The 25,829-nt window shown below is 33.5% G+C and overlaps 1 protein-coding gene across 1 annotated transcript in view; it reads right to left on the reverse strand.

The window, feature by feature from the left end:
* The window catches only part of LOC106638117 (programmed cell death 6-interacting protein-like), a 463,402-nt gene that overhangs the window by 308,000 nt on the left and 129,573 nt on the right, over positions 1-25,829 (reverse strand). Inside the window, exons 4-6 of the mRNA XM_089592473.1 lie at positions 19,590-19,733; positions 19,297-19,512; positions 10,651-10,800 (exon numbers count right to left, since the gene is read on the reverse strand). Coding sequence (XP_089448599.1) covers positions 10,651-10,800; positions 19,297-19,512; positions 19,590-19,733 — 510 coding nt within the window. The remainder of the gene's footprint in view (positions 1-10,650; positions 10,801-19,296; positions 19,513-19,589; positions 19,734-25,829) is intronic.

The raw sequence follows: 25,829 nt of genomic DNA on the forward strand, positions 1-25,829 counted from the left end.
AAATTTGATTTATTACTACAAGACAGAAAAAAAACTAACCAATAGCAGGGTAACTAATTACCAGCACTTATTTTCCCAAGAAATTGTTTATTTATTAAAAAAACTTAAGAACAGCTCGTCTATTCAACACTGACACTTGTTTTCCTAAAAACTCTTTTATTTTTTGGAACTAATATTTAGCTGGATTACCCATTGCGAACGCATACCCAGTTAAAAATTAACTTATAAATTTTTAAAATTTCATGAATAGCTGGGCAACTTATGGCCGGAACTGTCTCGCCAAAGATTTGACCAAGGTTTAAATCAAGCTTTGAACTGGAAGCAACAGCTCACCTCATGAGCGCTACGGTAGTGTGCGCAAGCAAAAAGAAACGCCACCCTCTTGGGCCCTTCGCTTTCCTCTACAGTGCCTAGTTTTAGGTGGTGAGTACTGCCTCGATGCATAACGCGTTTGACTATTGACGACGTGATGGCAGCACGCACCTTGTCTACGATTTAACTACACCACATATTTTTTTTTTTCATGTTTAACAATTTAGAGCTTTTTTGTAAGTCCCACCTCATCATTTAGAAGCCTGCTGAGTACTTCTTATGTTATTGAGTACCAGGGAGCGGCCTACCTCACGACATTCTCTAAAGTGCAAGAGTCCTATCGACCCGATGACCAAACACTTTTCACTCGGCTTCCTCGCTCTGGCAGCCATTGAAAGTGTGCTAGCAGTGATTTTATTAGCTCAGGCTTCCTCCTGGAGATCTCGGAGACCAAAGACCAGAACTTCTCACCGAATATGCTACCATCTGCTTCCCAGAGACCACCACCTTAGCACTTCTAGACCTGCCAGTGCACCATACTATCAACACGACAAGCCGTCAAATCTTTGAATGACCTAAACACCTACTCAAACCGTGTCTACAAGCAGCCAAGGTGGAGATCGGACATCCCTTGGAGCAAGGCATCGTTTACCCCTCATGTAGCCAGTGGGTGAGATCTCTCTACTTTGCCAAGAAGATTAGTGGAGGCTGGAGAGTCAACGAAGTCTATCAGAGTCTTAACGCTTGTACCACTTCAGATCCCTACCCCTTGCCGATCATCGATGGCCTGCTGCAAGAAGCATCTAGAAAGGTTTTTTATGTTCTAAGCTTTAGAAAGGCTTTTCACCAAATTTTCATTACCACAGAAGACATCCCAAAGACTGCCATCACGATTCCATTTGGGCTCTTCAAATTTACGAAGTCCTCTATGGATATTTGCAATACCGCGCATTCGCTGAAGCGGACGATGGATCACATTCTGCACGAGCTTCGTGTTAACCTACACAAATTTATCCTGGGTTAGCACCAGATTAACAACCTGGAGTACAGCATGTCTGCTAATAGAATCTGCCCTTTTGCACGCAAAGGCCAGGACATCTAGGACTTTTCTAAGCCAACAAACCCCTCCAAGTTTCGGCGTTTTCTGAACATGGTTCATTTCTACAGGCACTATATATCTGGAGCAGAGCACGCCATAGCCCCGCTCAACATCCATGTCAACTTGGTAAAGCTTTTTCTTACCAGAGGACTCCAGTACTGATGGACAGTTGCTATATCATTCCGGATCAGCAGGCCTTAATGGTTACCAACAGCTTGTACTACAATCAGAACCTACGCCGTCTTAATAGACCATAAAATCTATGCAGGCTTCAAGAGATCCACCACCACAAAAGCCATTTGTTTTCAGTGAGCTACATAGGTACTCTCAGTCCTCTTAGTTACACCGTTGTATTGACTGGGCAAGAAGTGATGTGGTATTTCACATCTCAGGCTTCATACTGTACTCACCAGATGGCCAAGCCTCTAAGTATCTTTCCCGTCAAACATTAAAAAAATTCAAACTTTGGTGCATCGTCGTCAATTTGGACCTCTGTTGGATCGTTTTTAGGTACTCCCAGCTCTAAAGCTTCTAGAATAAGTCACGCATACCGTAGATAAGTACTCAGTAACCCAGTTTTTTGAAGTCCTTGATGCTGGAATGGTACTGAATTTCTCGTACATTGAGATAGATTTGACGCCATCAGTGTATTACCGTTGGTACAGTGCTAGTTCGGAAATTACAGTACTACTTTGGGATAGTACACTGCTTAGGCTAGTACGCAGGCTGTTCAGACTGGAATACCTGCTATATCCTAGTAGTCAGAGACAATAGACTAATCATGATTTGGTATAGCTGCTGTAGAGACAACTGCAGCACCAAATCTTTCTTAGTGTAGGTGAGGTGGTGCAAGCCTAGAACTCGTCTTAAGTGCACCTTTACGTACTTGACGACAGCCTCCTGCGTCTGCTTGGCAAAACCAGGTGGGGTTGTCGCTCCAAATACGCGACGGTCTGCCACAATGACGGCAGAATCGAGAATGGTGCTCGGAAAGGACTTACCGTAAGGTCTCCAACGAGCTTTAGACGCAAAGTTTTAACGTTCATGCACAAAAATACGGTAATGAAAGCTTTCATCTTGCAGATGTCACATTTCTTTGAGGAAAGTACTTCAAATATGCCAGCAAAAACATTATGTCAGCTCAACTAAAGCAAACTACTTTTTTTCGCACAACTCTGAAAAAAATCAGAACAGATAGTAACGCCTCTTTTGGAAATTTTTCAATCGCAAAGTTGCCAATTCAAAACTTCACGGTTCAATAATTTAAGTTTAATCCTATTCTGAGGCAAGACACAGCTGTGTGGCTCTTTAAGAATGCTTCTGTATTATTTTTCACCCAACCTACATTTAAATATGTTACAATTTATGATAATAACATGTTTAAAGGGTTCTAACTCGTAAATTGGCATCAGTAAGTTGTATTATGGCTACATTCTTTTAAAAGTCACAAATGACACAACACTATAAAAATGTTAAACCAAGAGTGTTTTGTACTGTCAAAAATAAAACGCTCTACTGTACATTATAAATCTGCTTGGAAAAAAGCTTAATAACGTACCTCGTTTATTCAATGCCATATCTTCTGTATATTTTTAGGTTGTCTATTTTTGGAACTACGAGAGATAGGCTCATTTGTATTCTTAAGATTCGAATATAAATTTCAGTATTTGTTACACTATAATTGTCTTTTTTTTTGAAGCTTTTTTTATTAGGTATGGCCAGGAGCTGTTTACTGTTTACAGTGGTATAAACGATCACTTGCTTTGCTAGGAAACAATGTTAGCTGATAGATAATAAAGAAGTAAAACTAACCGTGTTGCATCCATCATCTTAAAATCCATCATCCATCCATCATCGTAAGAAGATGAAACAAACTACAAAAACGTAATTAAGTTCTATGTTTATAGAAAAAAATAGCAAATAGTTTAAGGTAAGTGCTACTTACTGCTTCAATGGGTTAAGTTGAGTAGACTCTTCTATATTTTGAGTTGATCTGGGAAATGACATGGCTTATGATCTTAGAAAACTTGAATTATTTTTTCAACTTGTCTTGCTTCATCTAATAAATCCTTGCTATCTTGTAGCCTCTTAATAAGATTTTCTAAACAACAGCTATATTCTTAACACCCAACGGAGCCAAAACTTATTCATTAAATGGTGTGCAAACATTTTAATACATTAGAAGTTTCTCATCTTGACTCCCTTCCACTACCTGGTTTATATACTTACAGTCGTTATCGGCTGATGCTGATGTACATTGGGTACCCACACTGCTGAAGGACACCATACATTCACAAATACAAAAACCACTGTCGTGGTAAACAACGCTATGGAACTGTTGACAACAATTACACCTGAAGTTAGCTTCGAAATAATGTAGTCACTTATTTCTCTCTTTCTGATGTAAAAGTAGTGGGATTGTTACTTTTTATACAATTAAAAACATTCAGCATTACTGAGACACAGGAATAGAAGTAAGAAGTTACTTAGATTATTTCTCACTATTTTTATCTTCATGATGACCATAGATGTATGAATTTCATTGTATCTGATATTATCTTAGTAACATTTAATACTGTAAGGTATAATTTCATAATAGTTAAAACTCAATAAATTTTTGTGTTTCCAAATTATTTGTAATTCCTTAACATTTTGTCAACCATAATTTAGGCTTTTTTTAGGACTATCAGAACTTTATTTCCGATCATTTAACATACTTCTTGCAACTTTTTAAATTAATTTACAATTTAAATTCTCGATTTTTTAAAATTAAAAAATGTGTTTGTAAATGTTTATTATTCAGTTTAAATATGTAGAAAGTAGACGATTTGTCATCAAATTCTTTGAAACTCTCTTTTTCTTATTTTCCATAACTGTTTCAATGATTTGAATATTAACTAATATGTTATTAAGCTTAGAACAATATTTAAAAAATGACTGAGTACGGTGATTTTGGTTATCTTATACAATCTTATTCCAACAAGTCAGATATATCATAGGGTTAGGAGGAAGGGGGGAAAATGGAAGGCCGAAGGGGGACGCTTGAAATGTAAGGGATGCTAGAAGTTAAGGAACAGTAATATTTTCACAAGATTTTTTCTAGTGATTGTTCATGAGGGTATAATGACCGTCTATTTTTTTGGAAGAAATTTCACTTGTAGCTAAACCCCTACAGTTGACTTATAAATTTTTTCAATATTGATCTGACAGTTGAAATACAAGAAAAATAATTTCAAGTTAATGCTAATACAATAAAAATAAGTTTATCAAAAGTTAGGTTTATAGGCTGTAGGTAGGGATCATCGGACCCGATGCCAGGCGTCGGGCAGGGATCGCCGGCCTTACTGGCGAGGAGTGGCCCCTGAAACACGGGGCATCTCCGGGGATGCTAATTAGCCTGGATCCGATGCCTCGGCAGAGAGCGCCGGCTCAACCAGCGAGGAGTGGACGTCCTGGAATAATGGAGTCTTCTCTGGGGAAAGGCTACACAGTAGTGAGTGGACCTGATGCACCATCGGTGCAGAGGGTGTCAGCTTAACTGGCAAGATGTTCCACCGAAGATACTCACACGGTGCCCATGGATTCAGGTAGGATACGAGGAAAAAGGTTTAGAGATGGGTGTGGCAATACACCTTACATAGGTGGTGAGTGGGTGGCCCCCGCGACTAGGCCAAGTAGGCTGTCGTGGTAACCCGGTATGAAAAAAAAAATAAAAAAATAAAAAACATTAAACGGTAATATTTGTAAACATTCAAATACGCTTTTCTACTTACAAAAATTAACAGGGCTTTACACCATACATTTCCAATTTAAATTCAGGAACTACAAAAATTTTTATTTGACTGTATGTTAAAAAAGTTGCATGTTTTTATTTATTAGGAAGATGCATTTACTTGAGTGCAAATTTGAAAGTTACGTATTTGGTGATAAAGATGGACTTAACATGCATAAAAAATACATTTAAATTAGCATTTTCAATGTAATAACAACAAAAAGAGAGAAAAAATGTTAGAACACCATCTTAAGTTTAAAATTATAACTGGCACAGAAATTAAGGAAAGGAAATTATTGAAAAATAATTCTTATACTTGCATTTCTTTTACATAACATTTTAATGGGCGCAGAAAAAAACTTCCCTTACAATTGGCTTTTTGCATGACTGAAGAAAACGTTCAAGGATAGTTTACTTAGATAAGGTTTGCAATTAAAAAGCCGTTCTTCTCTAAATTTTACCCTTGTGTTGTATTATCAAGATAAAAAAATTTCAACAATATTTATACCCAAAGTGAATGGAAAAATTTTAAAACAATAGACAATATTCGGAAAAAAAGTTTTTTTCTAATTGTAAATGATGTAACGAGAAAATTTTATATATTTGTTTAAAAACAATAAAGTAAATCATTGCTGAAAAAAATTTTATTTTCAAATCTGTATTTCTGGACAGCCAAAAACACACACATAAAATGCACAGTAAGTAAACGTCCACGTTGTACATTCTAAGTAACGATAACTGATTTGCAAATAACTGATAAATCATTATACTTATCATAATGTTGGTTTAAAATATTAATTTAAGTATATAAGGAACAATTTAAAAACAATTATTTTTAACTGCTTAACTGTGTGAAAAAAATTTTATTTTTTGATAAAAACTACACTTTATTTTTCGTTCCATACTAAAATATTTTAACGTCACTGTTTTTCAGTTCTACATAAAAAAATGCAACAACTTTATCTTAATCTTTAAGATCAACTAGTAAAAATATCCTTAGTGATCAGTTATGTATCCCATTTAGTTTGAGGAGTAAATGCACTCAATATTATACTGCCAATAAAATATAAGAAAAGTAATAGTCTTAACTGTCTAATGAAGATACCCTTAAATAAGGGGCGCATTGTGACTGTAATAGAGCAATACTATTATACGTTTATGTAGTTTTAAAAAATTCTTGTTGTATACACTCAAAGGGCACAGATAAAGGAAACAGAGGCAAGGCTATGGCAGAAATATGAAGAAGGATTACAAGTATTTAAAACACGGAAAAAACACACTTTTCTGATATCTTGTAGAGGGCTTGTAGAAGCAAACAAAATAAAAATTTAGAGCATGGAGACAGAGTGGAGATAGAGTGTGACAGATCACATTTTTTGTGAAAGCATACAAAATAAAAAAAATTTCATTTTATTTTTTTTTTTTTTCATAAAGTAAAAAATTCGAAGGAGACACTGGGAGGCAAGAAAAGTTAATACTTTTTCTTTACAAAAATTAAGCATAAAATGAAAAAAAAGATAAAAGTTTTAAGTTCTATACTGGTTTTGCTGAAATACATGTAGATAGAGATGTATTACGGACCTAAGTAATAAATTTTCAATTATAACTACGAAAACTTAAGGTATAATTGGCACAACTCTTTAGTACTAAATTTTTAATAACAAATATTGATTTTTTAAAATAAAATGTATAATTAAAATAAATTCTTTTCCAAAGATGTACTTAGTCTTTACAGACTAGTCATTGGAAAGTTTACCTACAAAAAAACCAAAAGTCAGTTTGAAGTTTCCATGTTTTTTCTTTCTAAATATATATTTATTGCACCAACTTTCCAACAGCTAAAAAGTAGTGTGTTATTGTTGAATTGTGCAATAAAGTAAAGAAAAATGATTTTGTCTTTGTTTTTTAGTTATGTAACTTTTACCAAAGATTTTACAGCAATACTCTAATGAAATAAGTTGTAGATACCAAAAATATCTACTTAATATGCCCCGAGAAATTTGAATCAATTTTTTAGTTGCTCATAAAATTTGGAAAACGAAAAGAAATAATAATTTCTAAGGGTTTTAAAAAGAGAAATATAATATTAAGGTACACAAAAAGAGATAAATTAGACGATGTGCAAACATAAGCAGGAAATATTTTTTTTATTATGTCGTTTGTTGAACATGTCATTCTGCTCTCAGTTGTTTCCATGATGACTTGAGGGCCAGTGCCTAAGCACACAATCAGTAAGAGCTAATTTTGGGAGTACGAATGAAAACTCCCAAAAATCACGTTTTGTTGGTCTTAACGCCAACCTCATCAGGCTCAGTATCGTTAAGACGATCGTTATAGACTCAACAATCGTCTTAACGATATAGACTGAGCCTGATGAGGTTGGCGTTAAGACCAATGAAACGTTGTTTAAACTAACACCTGATTTTTTTGGTATTTTGATTATAAAATGTATTGTTGATAAAAAAAAAGTTAAAATTATAATAACATGATTTAAAGATTGATAGAAACTTGCAAAGAATGCTACACAATGATTTTATTACAATATTACCTGTAAAATAACAGATATAACGCTTATGTCTTACAAGATAAGTAAAAATCTATAATTCGAGAGCCATGTATTAGAACAAGTGCCGTTCAGACGATTGAAACTACAATACAATGTGAGAATGTAGCCACATTAAAATTCCAACACTCATCATGCAACGGTTATTGTAGGTTGTTTTGAATTTATATAATATTAAAGCACCCCCCCCTCTCAGCTTTGCCTAAGACTCACCGAATGAAATACCGCAGTGTATTGACATGTAATGTAAAACGTTTTCAGTTAAAAATTTTATACCTATTTCTGACACTTTCCCAAACATAAATCTTCTTATTAAAAGTATAGTAATTCGGAATCCATGCACAGTTTAACAATCATCTAAATTTTCATCCAGTCGTCTAGATGCCACTGATCTTGCGGCAGTAGTCTTGCAAGACAATCTCGATTTTGGCATTTGGATGCCAAAATCTTAACTCAAAGATAAACTGTAAATAATTGTCAATGCAAATAAAAAGAAAAACATAATATAAAAAATAAAAATCTAAGTTAAAGAACTCACAGCAAGTATATAAAGAAACAATGAGATTGTAGAAAATCGAAAAAAGTTCTGGTGCAAAAAAATTTTTATTTGGACTTTAAAAAATCAGAAAAAATGTTGAGAATAGAAAATCAGACAAAATTTTATATTTAAATATTTAAACTATACAAATTGAAAAAACAAAATACTTTTTAGTTTGAATAGAGGAGAAGCTAAGAAAACAAAAACAAAAAAAATTTCAAATAATAGGATTATTATCTATTAAAGGTTTTTTCCACACCATATTTACGCTCAAGAACGATTAAAATTTCATGAGATATAAAATTTCATGTAATGTGTTATCACTCATCATCGACGTGCTGATGTTCACGTCACACGTTACTGATACCCGAAGCCTACTCCAAACTTTTACTTATAGAAGTAACTCCATAAAATTGATTGCCAGAATGGCTCAGTCATTGTAAAGTAATATTGCAAACATAACCACTCGACTACTAGCAGTCAAAAATTGAAATTCCCTCAGAGCTGTTTTGCAGTTAGTTTTTACAAGTAGCATAAAAACACTTCTATTGAACTTATCGCTAATTTTAATAGCCAATGATACAGAAGTTGTAGTTGAACTTCTGTCAAAATTTGGGATCGATTGGTTCAGGAGTTATTAAGATTTTTTCGAACATACAAACAAACGCTGTCTCTTTGTATAATAGTAAGATTTAAAAGTGTCGAGGTAACGAGAAGTATACAGTTAGTGGTAATGTAGTTAGGTCATGTGCTACAGCTTGTAGTTATGATAATTGCACTTAGTATTATAATAAACTAGATTTCTAATGAACTGAAAAATAGTTCCGTATTTTCAAGGGGTTCCAAAACTCTACACCTTAGTTTATATACATACACAGAAATAACCTAGAATATTGTCAAACAAGTGATAGACTTGTCAAAAGAATAAAGGACAAAGGGGCCCTTCTTGGCACTTTAACTAAAACCGTGAAAGAACTAGGATCCGTGAGAGCAGGTGAGAAAAGGGTAACGCTCAAAATTTGCAACTCGCATCCGATTGTTAAAGAGGCTGACGTAGAACGTGCATTGAGTAGAATCCTTGGTTGTTCGCCATAGATGAGAACAGTGACGCTGCGAGCAGCAAATAATAAAAGGCAGAAGGTAGCTCTGGTAAACACTGGAGATACCGATACCAGAACTATAAAAGAAACGAAGAGGTTAACAGGTGTCACATGCTGCTAAGTTAGGAGACGGGTAAAGTCCTCAAATAATACTGGTGTCTCGGGTATAGACACATAGCCCGAAATTGCAATAAGCAGGACCGGTCAAAGCTATGCTTTCAATGCGGCAATTACAATCACCGCAAGAAATATTGCAAGGAGGAGGCTTAATGTTTCGTTTGTGAAACAGAAAGTGCCAAACACGGAGCAGGTAGTGGCAGGTGCTAAACACTGAGAAAGGCACTAGAAGATGCCAAAAGTAAAGTACGTAGAACGTGCAGATAGAGTTTAGAAAGACGAAAACTAGATGACTATTGCAAATCCAAGCTCCGCTAACTTATCTAGGCTATCAGCAAGGAAAAGCAACGGGAATTAATGTTCCCGCAAAACAGCAGACGATCAGACGGAAAAGAGAGAAGGCAACATCACGACGGTGACAGCACCCCGATGGAAGGCCACATCAATGGTCAACATTTCATGACCCCGGTTCGAAGTATTAATGCGAAAGCGGATTCCAAGCTGTGTTCTAGGAGATAGGTCTTGCTAGTTTAGTAGGTATTCAGTCAACATCGCTTAAAACACTGGAGCAAGAAATAAGCATTTTTAGGCTGGCTGCGAGTTCCACACAGGGAAGGGGTTCGTACCAACTTATGTTGTGCATTAAGGCATTCTGCACGACCTCGGATAAAGAAAAACAAAAATCACAAGAACAAAAATAACAATAACAACAACAACAATGTATAACATAATGATAATAATTATAATAATAATAATAATAATAATAATAATAATAATAATAATAATAAGTATCGCAGTAATAAAAATAATAAAAATAATTAAATTATAAGTATTACTTTTACGTTAGTGTGATATCTCATAATTTTGATGATAATACTTACCACTGCATTAAGTTAAATATTGAATAATACTTATTGCAAATATAAAAAAGTCAAGTTGAAATCAGATTTGTTTATTACTATTACAAAAACAAAAATTATTAAAAATGCTCAAAAATGCATGAATTTTTATCATCTTTAAACAGCTGATAGTAAAATACGTGGTTTTAAGTAATTCTTTTTAGACTGTTTGACTATATGCAATTATTTGAAGTATGTATCAATTATGAAGACATATTTTCGTGAAACGACTGTAAATGTATTTACAAACCTGTGTTAAGTCATTGTAAAATTTGACACCTTCTTGTAAGTTGTTTCTTATTTCTTTGAATGCGTTGTAAGCTGCAGCTAATTTACACAGCATTTGTTCACGAGCACTGCCACAATTTTTTTGCTCTTTTGAAAAATCTGCATGCTTCACCTATGGAAATAATTAACTTTTATCCATTTTTTTTTGATTTTCTTGATTTTCATGAATTTAATAAATTTTTTTTATTTGTACAAAAAAAGTCGATTACAATAAGAAGATTATGGTGAGTATCTATATAATATTACGCAAAAGTAACTGTACATATTTAAAGATAGGTGGTCTGTAGTAGATGGAGAACTAAAAAAGACACTACTTAAAAAAACTAGTATCTTACAGGTAAGAGTTTTCTTAACTTTTATTCATAAGAGAATATGTTGCGTCCAAAGCCCATACAAATGTTTTTTTTTTTTTTTTTTTTTTTTTCATACGTTCTATTTTTCTTTTTCCACAACTAACGTATAAGAAAACTAGAAATTTTACTAAAAAGGAAGCAATGTAGCGCCCAAAGTAGTAGCTAAGTGCTAAATACTTGGTAAGCTATGACTGAACTAATAATACAAGTAACCACTATAACTTATCTGTAAAGTATGCCTGAGGCAATTACAATGTTTACTAAAACTAACAAATGTGGTGATAAAATATCATTTTTACGCGCACATTGTAAGGGAATATCCATGTTTAATTCGCAAAAGTTATTAAGACCGACAAGTTGTTAGTAGATTTGTAATATAAAAAAACAATAATAGCACTATTTCTGTCAAGTTGTGATTAAAATAATACCAATTATATGTATATAACCCGTGAAATCTTCAAGATCAGAGATGATTACAAAATACTATTATAAAATAAGACGCAGAAAATAGCAGTGTTAAAGGGACGTACACCTCATAATGAATGAAGCAGCAAGTGCAATTCTTATAATTTGACCTCAGGCAATTCTGGATTGAATTAGCTAACTTTGACCATCTTTGTTCGCAGCAGTTTGGTTTGTTAAGGTATGCAAACCCCATGCACTAAAGATCATGCAAAATGAACCAATCACAAAAATACGCCTGTGCAAGAATTTTTGTGAAAATGTAGACTTTTTGTGAAGTGAGATAGAAAGGCGATAAAAGTTCTTTGAACGTACACTTTCTCTCTCTGAGGTAGAAAAGTCACTCACAGGAGTCGTTGGTGGAGGTAAGAGCTATTTGGTAGTAGATTATTAGTCCCTACCAATGGTTCCTCTTTTGGAGCTCCTTTAGTCACCATATTCTTAGTAGCAATTGATGAGTTGTCGGATATAGAAGCCATTAATTTTTTATAGCTCATCGCAGTTGCCTGTCCGTGATAGCCTTGGTAATCGTATGGCCTAGCTTTTTAGGACACTACAACAGTATTTTCCTGTTGTTATTCTTTAAGTTTTTCTATATTTATTCTGCACATCATGCCGAAAGTAGAGCTTGACTTAGTAGCTCATTAATACCTGCGCCAACCTAACTGTATCCTAACTTTAAATAATAAAAGTAAGTAGATCTCAAATTTAAATTCACCTAACTCTATCTCACATAAGTATATCCAACACCTAACAGACAAATCACTTATCTACGAGCCTCCCAATGCCTGCACCCTTAAACACATACGGAGTAGCTGACTTGGGTCCACGCCAATAAGTTAAGTTAATTTTTGCTAGATACATTTTTTGACACACAGTAAGTTTGAAATGTGCTATGAAACGATCATTATAATTTTTTGCATCACACTTAATAAATTTATTAAAAGAGCTTCGATAGCTTAGTGGTTGGCATGCTCGTCTCTTAGCCGGAGATACTCGAGGGGTTGTAGGTTTGAATCCTGTCGAAAATTTTCGAAATGTTTTTCTCGGGCTTTTTTGACAGGATGAGTACCCAGGATACCAAAACATCACTTATCCGATTTTTAAAACTAATAGTCGATTCTTCTGACGATGTCTGGACCTCTAGCGGCTTTCTTTTCAAAGGAAACCCAACACCTGGCTAGCTCATCGGGTAGAATCTCTGGTAGTTATAAAAAGGTCAATACAGCAAATGAGATGGTTTATTGGAAAATATCTTTTCATTGAAATTAATAATAGCTGGGGTGTGCTTGAAATAATCGCTGCATCCTATAAATAGTACCCAGTAGGATGGATGACTGAGACGTCTGAGGACAACTTTGCAAGGGGCCTACACGAAAGACTCGCACACCGTGCGGTTGGAGCAAAAAGTTTAAAGCAAAAAAGGTCGCTTTTATGGCAAAAGCTTACGAGAGTTCTGGAAATCAAAATACCAACACAAATACCAATAATCAATACGCATGTCACAATGATACATGATCCGGATAGAACTTTTGTGATCATTTACAAGTGCCAAGTATGCTATAGTCTTGATCTCTATATTATACAGGTAAATATTTCATAGAAACGTTTTAAACGAATTTTAGTCGAGATATGTATCAATTTCAAAACTGTTGCACCTTAGCATTTTTAAATCTGTGTTTCTCTTGAATAACTATGTATTCATCTTGTACGATAACGTTAACGTCATCTTGAACTGATTGCAGTGTTTCAATGAAAATATAAATGTATATATGCATACATGTATATACATATATGTATATACTCGGCTTGAGTGTGTTAAACACACTATTAAATTTTAAGTGGAATGCCTTATAACTGTAGTTGTGTGACATACGGGATTTGTAAATTTTGCCTAAAGTATGAGAGGCATAAGAGCATCAGATTTAATAAAATTATCTAAAACATAATCACAAAATTTCTTAACATTTTTGTTTTGGAGTATAACAGCAATTAGATATTCAGTATAAGATTCACTTACATCTTGATTGAGAAAGGTAAACCTAAATAAGATTTGAAAAATTCTACTTTAGATTGTGTGTCTTTGTAATTTATATTAAGACTAAGTTCTTGTATTTCATGCCTTCAACACGAAATGAGAACTATGAACTGCAAATAATTTTTGAAAATTTGGGCAACTACAGAAACTGTCATCTATAAACCAAGTGCTCAGCAAAAATAAACATTTCAAATTACTCGCCGTTAAAAGTAGGACGATGTGTGATAATTTATCATTAACCGATACGAATTCTTCATGCTGGTTGGTTAATATTTGTTGTTTGTCCAAAGCTCCATACAACTCAGAAACAGATTTCAGTTGTTAGCCATATCTACCACGTCTCGCTGCTCCGATGTTCTTTCGTATTCGAGCAGTATGTTTCACTATAATAATATGTCACATTGTTATACTGAACTAAGCCCCGATATTTAATCGCAGGAACCCAACTTGGCGCAAACATTTAATGGCTGGGACCCTACTTGGTACTTTTTCTTGGTTTGGGACCCAATTCAACATCAGGACACTAATACACGTGATAAAATACGTAGATAAGAGTAATAGAATCTTAGTTTCGTACTCTCAACGTAACATATCATAAGGATTTTCCAAAATTAAAATATTTATCGTATACTCTTGAAATTTTAGGTCTTGAGAAAGACCTAGCCAAAATTTAAATCATCATTAGTACTTAAGATTTATACTTATGCTGTACGGATTTGGGTTATGAATATGAAAAAAATAATTATCACTCAGCACTAATTAACGGATAAACAAATTGTAAAAAACTACATTATTGACTAGATTTCTACTACTTTCCATAATCAACTATCCTCTAAACAGCTGTATGTATGTATATTTATACTCTTGTACCATAAGCAATGCATAAGAATAAGAAAGTCTATATTCCACACGAATTTTATTTTAAAAAATTTCAGCGATTGCAAAATTAAGAATTTTCTTGAATAATTTAAATAATACCATGCTAAGATATTTGTTTAATTTTCAACCACTTCTTGGTATTCAATGATTAGAAATGTTAGAGAAATCAAAGTTATTTTTGTTTTCCTCTTGATCGTTACACAATCATAATATAAATTCCTTGTTACATTTTGAGTTTGAATTTTCAACCCTATTATAAAATAAACGGTCAGACCAGGAACATAAAACTCTCAGACTTTTGCTGAAAAATAAAAATCTGCAAAAGTCCAGTTTAAATTTTTGTTGATAGTTTTTAGCAGTGTACATTATTAATAAATTGTGTTGTTCAAACAAATTCATTTTCAAAGCCTACAGTAGTACAAATGTGACACGAGAAGTACTTCTTTGTTCGTAGTTTTTTTTCTGTTAAATTTGTAAAATGCCTATAAGAAAAATGTAACTATTATAAAGATCTACAAAATAAGCCACGACGATTGATTTCTTCATTATTAGTTTAATTTCGAAATTTCTTAATGCTGCAAAACCAATAAAATAGTGGTTTATAATATTTCCAGTAAATGGGGTCTTATTAATCCAGTTTTATTGGCTTTTACAATAGCCAATTCGTGTTCAGTGCATGCCTGTTAAATTTAAGCGATCCTTGCTTGCTTTTGCCGCGTTGCTGCTTCATTGCCATGTGTATCAGCAGGGGAAAAATCTTCTGTTATGTATTCTTCTCTTAGCCAATTATATAGGCTAATTGCATTGTCTTCATGTCTCTCAAGCGTTGGAGTTCTAATAAATCAAGAATCTTTCCACTTTTTTTTCGTTCCGTTAAACAAGTGCAGGAATTAAAAAACGCTTTACTTGCTTTTAAGTTTATTGTAAATTTATAGCGAACGATATTAAAGCTTCGATCAAATCATTGATTGTTGTGTGTGTGCACTAGCTTAGGGTCCAAGTATGTTTGTGTATGTAGTACAGGAAATTGAAAAAACATTAATGTCTAATGTACCTACGTACATAACATTCAAATTTCCTGTGCTAGATAATGTGTACGAGAAAGAGAGATGATTGTTAGTGATTTGAGGTAATGTGTACGACACTATTCCTTCTTTTTTCAGTATGAATCTGTATATGGGGTAAAAAAATAACAAAAGGTGAACCTCTCTCTCGTAAATATTGTGTACGTAACTTCCTGCTCATATACGTGTAAATGTATGTAAGGAATACAATTTATCAATTTTACATATTGTGTAGTGTCCACGACTATGTATTCATTTGTGATGGACTAGTTGGGGGGAGGGAGTAAACATTGCTGTTCAGGTGAGTTTAATGTCCAGACGTTAGCTGCACGTAATTAGATACTTGTTTCCAGTATTTAATTCAAGTAATGAAAATGTCGGTGTCAGAGTAATTGTATTTAGATTAGCTTAGGGTAACTATTTTTTTATAGTTAAAAAGTAATGTAAGACATTTACAGCAACGTCTACGGGGCTTGTACGAAGCTCCGTGGTGTAAACCTGTTCGGGTATACAGTCGTTAACCGTATAAATGTATCCTATATCTATAAGTAAAAAGCGAAAGAGAGAGAGAGAGAGAGAGATTCATGTATATTAGCATCGTGTATATCTAGTGGAACGTGGCATTAATAAAATTATCTGTTTTAACGCTCTCGTACTTATGTAAAAAGTTTTCAAGCTCTTTACTCCTTCAAAAGCTTCATAACTTAACGTAAGCAAAGTGCACACTTGTTAACGTTTTCGACCTTCAGGCGTCTGTCCACCTACTAATATAGGTTGCCCATATCGTCTTTACGATTGACGTTGTAGATTGCTAGGCTACCATGAATTTTTCGTTGAAGGCCGATGTGACAGAAAAATGAGCGTGAAAATAGGACGTATATCTATTAACATTTTCTCCGACCAAGCATATATGGGTGAGGGACCCCCAACGACACTCCGCATCTCTTAGAGCAGGCTAAACTGCCTGCAAACCTCTTCCACGTGACTATCCTTGGACACAAACACCTCTCGTTTCACTAGTAAGAGGTTTGGTGTCACGTACGCATGCGATATAAAAATACAATAAGTCATATTTTGTGTGAGGAACAGAGAACAGTGGGTTGGGGGTCAGCAATACGCTGTTAAAACCGCCGTCTAGCGCTCGCTAAGATTACAATATTTTACATTCCCAAAATGGCGGGCAGGCTTCATTAGCTAGGTATACTAAATTTACAAACTCCAATGTCAAAAACTTATTGTGCATTGTTTACTTTAGGAGCATCGGGTTATACCGCAAAGGAACTGCTAAGTATTAAACTAGCTAGTGGGCGTTCCCACTAGCCAAACACTTTTGTGCGAAAACGGAAGTACAGACCCTGGTACTCAACTGGTCTCAACCTGGCCTCGGCAATCATGACGTTCAGCGTTAATGCCCCAGATCGTTAATGTTGGCTTCTTTATCTCTAACCTCTTTTAATTTTCTGGAGCTCAAACGCTCGCTACCTCGCTCTCACACATTCACTCACCCAAACTAGTCTACCTCTCGTAGTCTCTCGTCTTCCTCTGCTTTCTCTCGCTTCCCCTCCCCCCAAGAAGGAACCAATTTGTTTTTATTCTATCATTTTGTTTAAATAATGCGATGTATAAAAAATCAATCTCGCCACTGGTTTTCGTTTTATGAGTAAATTTTAAATATTTGTTATAATTATAAGAGATTTAAAGAACAATATTAATAGTAACTTTTCTTATCCAAGCTATTTAGTCATCAACATATGTAAAGACGAAGTGCGGCTCTATACTGTATTTGTTTTGTTAACTTTTTCAAAAAACAATGCACTTTGTCGTCGAGTTCCGAATTCATAAAAAAAAAAAACAAAGGTTAGTGGGCCAAATATTTGATAGTAAATTTTATTGTCAATGGTGGAAAACATATTTTCGAACAAAAAATCTATTTTACGGTACATTGACTGTCCAAAATGATAAAAGGAACATGTAACTGAAACGTGTGGCAAAACTGTATGGATGGCATTGTGTATAGCCAACTCAAAGTCTGTTAAAATATTTTTCAGTTCTGAATGCGAAATTCTTCAGCAGCATTCTGCACAGACTCGAGTACCGCTGTATACTGAGCACATTTTTTCGACAACAATAGTGAGTACACGAAAGGCATCGCAACACCAGGGTCTTGAAAGCCACGTTCTGTTTTTACCAAATCCAAGATGGCAAATAGTTGGGTAAATATAGTTAGACAGACTTGTAAAAAACAGGAGAGATATGTATAGTCATAAAAAAACAAAATATTCGTCCGTGGCATTGCATACCAGACCTTAAATGTGCCAGCGAGAAACCACGTATCACTTGCACTGAGTATTTTGACATTGCGATGTGTAGCGACTCAATGGTGTAAACGTTTAATTCGTTCATGAGAAACTGTTCAAAAGAGATTCTAAGCATTCTTTGATATTTATTAGGAAGAACAGTAAGTTCAGCTAGTGATCTTAGGTTCGGAAGAAGATGTTTACGACACTGCCTGCGCATAGATTTTTTCAGTTGCACTCGTTCTGACAATTAGCTTACTACTACATCAGATGAATCAGCAAACTTCATACGAAGAATTTGTGACGGAGTTTGTTCTGGATCTTCCTAAGCTTTGCATTTTACCCTACACAGCGTAGAAAATTTTAAAGTTAGACTACGTATTTGTAATTCTACGGACACCCAAAATTATTTTAACTAAAAAAGGTGGGATTTCGAATAATAGTAATCTCGCTTTAATTAATTCAGCAACACTGCTCCAAATTAGGAGAATGTTCGAAAAACCGTTCAAAATCAATGTACTACCAAGATTTACACTACGGTTATTCATTGCAATAGAAAAAAGGAGAAAAACGGCAATTTCGTAAGTAACAGAGATAATTATGAGAATACTTAAATTCCAGAAGTAAACTACGCAAAGCTAGTACTACATGAAAATATATTATACATCGTGAAATTAGCTTCGACGTTGGTTTTTCGTGGAAGTGGATTCGCGAAAATAGAATTCGTTAAAATTAAACTTCGTAAAACTTACAAGTCGCAAACTGTGCTTTCGTAAAAGTATTTTTGGGAAAATGGACAGAGATCATCCTTTTAACTTCTTAATCACATTTTTGAGAAATGTTATACGCAAAAAAATGTCTCTAATTTCAAAATTAGAAACTCGCACACAAATTCTTCCAAAAATGGTTGAGGCTAGTTTGTTGCATAAATAACTTCTAAAAGCTTAATTACAACAATTCTTACTAGCATTTTTCATGTGTGCTGGGACAATGTCATGTTGGCGATATCAAATAAAAAATATGCTGCACAAAACTACCGGCACTAGCTTAAATTTCAGCTCCTCTTTTTGTTAAAGGCAATTCGCGAATTTGTGTTCATATTTTTTAGCAATGCTGTTAAAAAATCTATTGATTACTGAAGTCGTCTTCTATCTTAAAAATTATTAAATACTCATACGGAAGGCAATGAACACTATTTATATCAAATACTATATTGTAAGTGTATGTATCGCATTAGTTTTGGTTAAAAATTTAAATGATTTATGCTGGTTTTTCTAATAAAATAAAGCATCTTGTGTGAACTTAACAACCAAAAAAAAATAATAGCTTAGTTTGCATCCAAAACATTTCACGTAAAACATAACAAATACGTAAAAGACACAAGTTGCATAATTATACTATAATTTCATTTTATTTACAAAAATAATGTTACAAGAGAATACAAAACTAGAAATTATATATCCTCAATAACATTTAACAGTTATGGCGAATAAAAAGAAAAGTCTTATTAAATACCTGGATCAATTCTGTAAGTTTTTCTTGTTTAAAAGTACAATCTTCAATTCTTTTTTGTAGTGGAATAAAATATAAATTGAGAACTTCTGAAATTAAAGTTTTTTCGTTGACAATCCCATCTCTGGTAAAAGCAGATAAAAATTTTGCGGGTATGTCCATTGAAACAAACTGTAATTCTTGTTCAATAATATCTTGCTCTTTCTTTAATACATCAACCTAAGTTAATTGTTCAACTGTTAAACGGAGCTCAGTCACAAGTCAAATATAAGAATTAAAAAAAAATTTTTAATTACCTCATTCATGAGCTTACGTAATTCCATAACGGTTTCGCTTTCCTGAACAGCGGATCCAATTGGTATAATCTGAACGAGTTCTTTTGGTTCAATACTAAGTAAATTAACAGCTTCCCGATGAGCTTCGAATTTCTCTCTAACAACCTAAAAATGATCAGAACTTAAAATATTACTTGTTTAAGATTTATGAACATAATTGTTAAAGTATTCATCATGTAGATACCACATGAGTTATGTTTACAATACGTATAATAAACAAATGTTGGGTGCATCGATTTTAAAACATTTTTTTTTCTTTTTCCAAGGTGCAAGAAAGAATCTTTATACGACACCCTAGTTTTAACCAGCGCTAGGGTTAGATTTACTAGAATGTCTATTGACTAAGAACTAACCTTTTCGCATGTAGTCAGTCCATTAGAGCTACTCCTCCTAGCAGTCAAAAGGTATCTAACAAAAGAAGGAAGTAAGAGAAGTATCAGAGAATTTAGGAGGACAGGTCTCTCTCAAAGAGATGAGAATAGCGGCACCAACGTATATAGGCGAAGCTGAAATTTTATAATATAACTCAGCAGCTAAGTGTTTTTAAATCGTCAATTAAATAGTTAGAGTTGGTGCAAGGTTTTTTTAGGTACGATAAATACTAAGTTCTACAAGAAGTTTTTTTTTGCATTTTTTATTAAGGTTTTGCTTTGCACTTGAAATTACCAAAAAAATCATCTCAATATCTGCGCAAAAATGTGTACAATTGTATTGCATCCACACAAGCACGTTGTTTTTATCTGAAGCAAGCAAGTTTAGTATCCATTAAACTGCGTACTGAGTACCTCCATTGTGAAGCGCACAGTACATACAAAAAATTAGTCATAAAATCATGTCATAAAACTTTTTTAAGCCAATTCTTGCACATTCAAATGAATGTTTGCCTTGTTACATAAGCCTAGCGCCAAACAGTAGGCAAGTATGGTACTAAGTTAACCAGATGAGTAAAATGAAACTATGTTACGAATCACTTGAAAATAACTAAATAATTAAGAAAACGATTTTTATGCAGCGGGAGAACAAATTATACACTTAAGTTTAGAATAACAACATGGAGTTACTTTTAATGGTCGTTAAACAACCACAATCACAAAAAACTGTAAATAAACCCGTACTTCTTAGGTCACGTGTATATAAATAGTGGTATCAGAAATGGTCACTGTAGATACTGAAATTTGTAGGAGCTGCGGATATAAATGTTTAAGGAAACGTAACCTTATGAATCCAGGTTTATTTGCTATTTTCTCTTAATATGGCCATGAGACAGCTAAAAAACCAGGTTTGGTTTGTAATTTTTAACTTTAGCACTTAAAACACGTTTTAAAGTGAGAACTTTTTTAGATACGCCTTGGTTAGGGACCAAAACGGCAGAAACGCACGTACGTCCATATCCATACGTACAACTCAGTGACGTATTCAGATACGTATTGCCGTGTACGCAGCGTATACATACCAAGTATGTATGTGTATGTAACTTCTGTATAGACTAGAGAAGTGTGTATGTAAGTGTATGTGTGGACTGTCTACAGTATACTTATACTGTAAACATGTGCGTACATGCATTTATATAATACATATAGCTAGTTAATACTTTTATTTAATCCAAGTAAATTATCCAAAAAAAATGTTCATGCATTGCAGATCAACGTAAACGAACAACATTGATTCTACCGGTTTTTTATAATAAAATTTAACCTTCAACTATTAAAAAGTAAGTTATATCTTGAAAAAAAAGCAATATAGACTAAAAATAACGATTTTTACGGATTCTGTATGAAAAACAATATGACGCACGAAAAGAAAAGCATCGAGTTGTGTAAAAACATAACGGCACATATCAGTGTTTTGGATATTTCTCTATGAAATAAAGATAAAAATTTTTAGAAAAAAATTTCATATTTGAAAGACTATGACGACTGTGTCGAATACATTTTTCGATCGTTGCCCGATTATAACCTTAAAAATTATTTAAAAAATTAAAAATTACTAACGGAATGATAAATAGATGAACGAAAAATAACAATTTTCATGTGTGCAGAAGTGTGTGCATTTTTTATAAGCAATTCTTTTTAAATTATCATTAGTCAGTGTACTAGTTACAACACTGGACCTTTATAGCCATAATATAAGTACTGTACACTTTATAGAATACACATCTATGATCATGTTCATAAAAAGATTGTTCTATTTTTTGTTGAAACTTGTTTGCTTATTACAATAATACAACAATAACTTTCGACTTTTATCCTTATAAAGGTATAAAGTTATAAACAGGTGTAATCGTATTATTTTGAGATATTACAATTTTAATATTGAATTTCTTATCCTATTGCATAAAAAATTCAGGGCATCTCTATTAGAAATATTTTAAGCTTAACACCTAACTGTGACCCTTCACAATTAAAAAAAAGATATGGGACTACAATAGACGCTGTTTTTTTTTAATTTCCTCATACATTTGATTCACGAACATTTGTCTCTTGTTATAGTTATCGTAAGCATATCGTTTCTTCAATAAAAACCGATGAACTAAGTTTACTTAACCAGTCTGTTAAACAAGTAGATGAATGACAAACGTTAGCAATAAATCGTATTTATAAAGATTAAACAATAACAGATAACTTAACTAAATAGTTGTAATACTCCAGCTTTATACAAGTAATAGGTCCATCTTCATTACTTCTTTATTATTTCATAACTAGTACTTTTTCATATATTAATAACATTTTTGTAGAATTCTTAGAAGTTTTATAAATACATTTAATAAACTTATTGCATTTAATATGAAATTAATTTTACCCGTGGTGCCAATATATCAATTTCTGCTAACCCCTCACTCTTCCAATTCAAGAGTCTAGATCTGTCCGTTAATTTATACATATTTATTGTTCACGAAATTCTTACTTTTGTGGTGTGTCACATGAGACGCAACAAGTTTTTTTGTATTCCTTCAAATGCCTTCGACTTTGTCTTCTTCCAGTTTTCAAAAAAAATGTAGTGTGATTCACCACTTACCTTGTTAACTCACTGTTAATTGAATTTTAAAAGGTCGAAAATTATACGCTAGGAGAAATTTTGTAATATTCTCAAACATAAAAAAAATTCTCCCCGGGTGTGGACCGAACACATAACCCTTATGTTGACAAGCTAACAAGAGGCTGTGTACTTACATTCATACCGTATGTGGTATGACTAGAAAATAATTTCTTACTTGTCGATAGATAAAATACTTTTACTACTATGTGCTTATTTTTACTTTATTTTAAGATAACGTTGTAACAAAAGTTTTTTGTTTCCGTTTATGTGCGTCTGACATATTTTACTACTATGTAATACTTTTTTTTTTTGTATCTCGATTCCGAAGAACCATGGAGACATTTCGTACAAGCAAGAATTTGAAGATCGTGTCTTTATGTTGTTTAACCCTTCTATATTCGTGGGTAGCAGTAATTTAATTAACATTCAGAAAACGCGTAGAAATTGTTATTTGTACATTGTAAGTTTTCTCAGTGTAATATTACCAACCAGCATTGTTTAAAAACGTTTAATAAAAAACATTTAATAAAATAGATGAAAATTATTAGACTTACGAAAAACTACGTAGAAATGACCAATACGCATTTTTATTAATGGTTTCCTAAAAACTTTTGAAATAGGATAATTACATATTGTAATGCCTTCAAAAACATCCAAAATTTAAGAACAAAAATTTTTGTGTAAAAGAATAAATAAGAAAAGAAATTATCATGTAGTCACTGACACAAAAGAAAAATATCATCGCATATAATTATTTAGAGTAAGTTTAGACCTTTTGTTTTTTAAATATACTATTTTTCAGAGCGACAATCTTGATGGAATAAGAAAAAAGTTTCTATTAAGGAGGCCCATTACCATTGTAAAAGCTTAGCTATTATACTCAGATTAAAATTCACAGTAAAATTAATTTTAAAAAATCCATAGTTAATATATTGATGCATGTTGCTTACCACACTAAAAACGAAACTATTTAAAATTTTAAATTTTTAAAGCTTTTTTTGTCTCATTATTTGCGACATGTTATAAAAACTGAAACTTAACAATTTAAATATTTCCCTTCTTAACTAAATCCTAATAGTTGAAGGTTGCTAAATGAAAAAGTAAGATAAAAAATGTTAAAAGTCAAAGCTGTAGTTACATTCTGTTTAACAGGAAAAAATGTTAAAAATAAATTTTCATACCTCGGGCGTTTTTGAGAGGCTGGTGTGCCCTCAGTAGGAAAGATAGGATTCGCCACATAAGCGCCATCGCTCCGCGGCTATCTTACGTCTTTATCCTTCGCACTTGTTACGTAAATAACTACTTCGCAATAGTGTGCGGCAAATAGATATTTTTCGCAGTGTTTTTACTCTGGAAAATTGATTTTTCTGCATAGTGTGCGAAAAAGGTGTGTGGCAAATGTTTTTCCCTACACCGGAAAAAATTTTCCTACATGCCAGAAATCTCGCGAGGAACAAATTAAGATACCGTGTGTGTATAACTATCATTATACTACCTGGTGTAAGTCTCAACTCTCAACTAAAATTCCTTCTTAATGACTTTTTTTGTTAATTCCATAAAACTATATCATATAATAATTTCAGAACATTTCATTGGGAACCACAATCCTATTGTGTTGGTGAGGGATCCTTTAAAAAAATTGGTTACAGTTGTAAAATTATTTGAAAATGTTTTTGTTTAAGTAATTCAAAGTTCATTTTTACAATAAAATTTCATTTTAATCCAATTTTTTTTTTATATTTGAGGGATAAAATTTCTTTATTTTCTTTTGAACGATCATTTGATATTTTTGCAGTCAAATAGGCTTTACTCCCCTCGTACTCCCCACTGTGGGCTCCATCCCCTTGTCCCCCACCAGGGGTTGCTACCCCCGGATCCTGCACAATCTTTCCAGCGAATCATTAACATACTTACTATTTTCCTCACACTTATTGCGAAAAATCTTGTACGCAACTCGTGTGGGACGACTTCCCACACTCGTATGATAGACTAGCACTCGCAGTTGATGACAGTAACTTATGCCTTGCGATCATACTCGTGCTACGCACTCGTGTGCTCAACTGGCACTTATTCCCGTCAACTCCAGCCACTCGTGCGAGTCAATCACGACTCATACAGAAAATCGTCTTTTCCGCACTTGTTACATACATAACTATTGTTTAATTTCATTTCAGATTTTTTGATATCTAATCAGTTTTACATGGAGGTATTTTTTGAAATTTTGACAAAGAAATATTGTGCAAGAAACGAGGGCATGGCACAAGTTATACTTTTATGAATTATTTAGTCACAAAATCTAGGATTTATTCAGACTTAGCTATGGATGAAAAATCTTGCTTAAGAGGACAAGTCTGAATGTAGTAATGTTCAGGGCCTAATGTGCACGTAAACGCCACTAGATAACAAAGGAGCTATTCACAGTGGAGAAGCATAGAGCATTAGGCAGAAACACAATTACAAGCATAAGGATATAGCATTAGAATGTTTATCCATACGTACGAAGCGTAAGCTTAGTCGATAAAGCAGGCGGCAAAAACGTAAAGCACAAGCGTTAAGTTTCGAAGATATAAGTATACAAGCTGATGCTATCATTATGCTTTTGCTTGTGTTTCTGCTTTATGCTCTATGCCTCCTCACTGTGAATAGCCCCTAAAACATGAAACGAAGAATCGATGAAAATTTACTTATCTACTTACACTTTATAGATAATGCACTTGTTTTCTGAAATAACGATTGCGCGAAAACTTTGTGCTCTATGAAAGTGTTTTGCTCGTGAATTCTGACTTTGATCGATCGACTCCTTTTCCCTTGTATCCTTCTACATATTTAGCACAAACACACACACACCCTCTCTCTCTCTCTCTCTTTGACCAACATGGCTTTGGCAACAGCTTATTACCGCCTGCTTTAAATAACCTGTACACAGCCATACAGGTATGTATGCCAAAAATTTAAAGGTTCCTTTTACAGTCAACTTAAAATGTACTCAAGATTCCCTTACAAAACACTGCAAACATAAAATGTGTTATAGGTTGTTGGTCTAAGACTCAAAAATTTAGCATACGACTTTTTCTTAAATTTTTAAAAATTAATACATTACCTATCTAGCATAACATATAAGATAATGATTTTTACCAACTCCTAGTTTCGTTTTTATTAGTATTA

Source organism: Copidosoma floridanum, unplaced genomic scaffold (genome assembly GCF_036245765.1).
Source record: "Copidosoma floridanum isolate Cflo_tuat_1 unplaced genomic scaffold, Cflo_Japanese_pri ptg000017l, whole genome shotgun sequence".
Classification (NCBI taxonomy): domain Eukaryota; kingdom Metazoa; phylum Arthropoda; class Insecta; order Hymenoptera; family Encyrtidae; genus Copidosoma; species Copidosoma floridanum.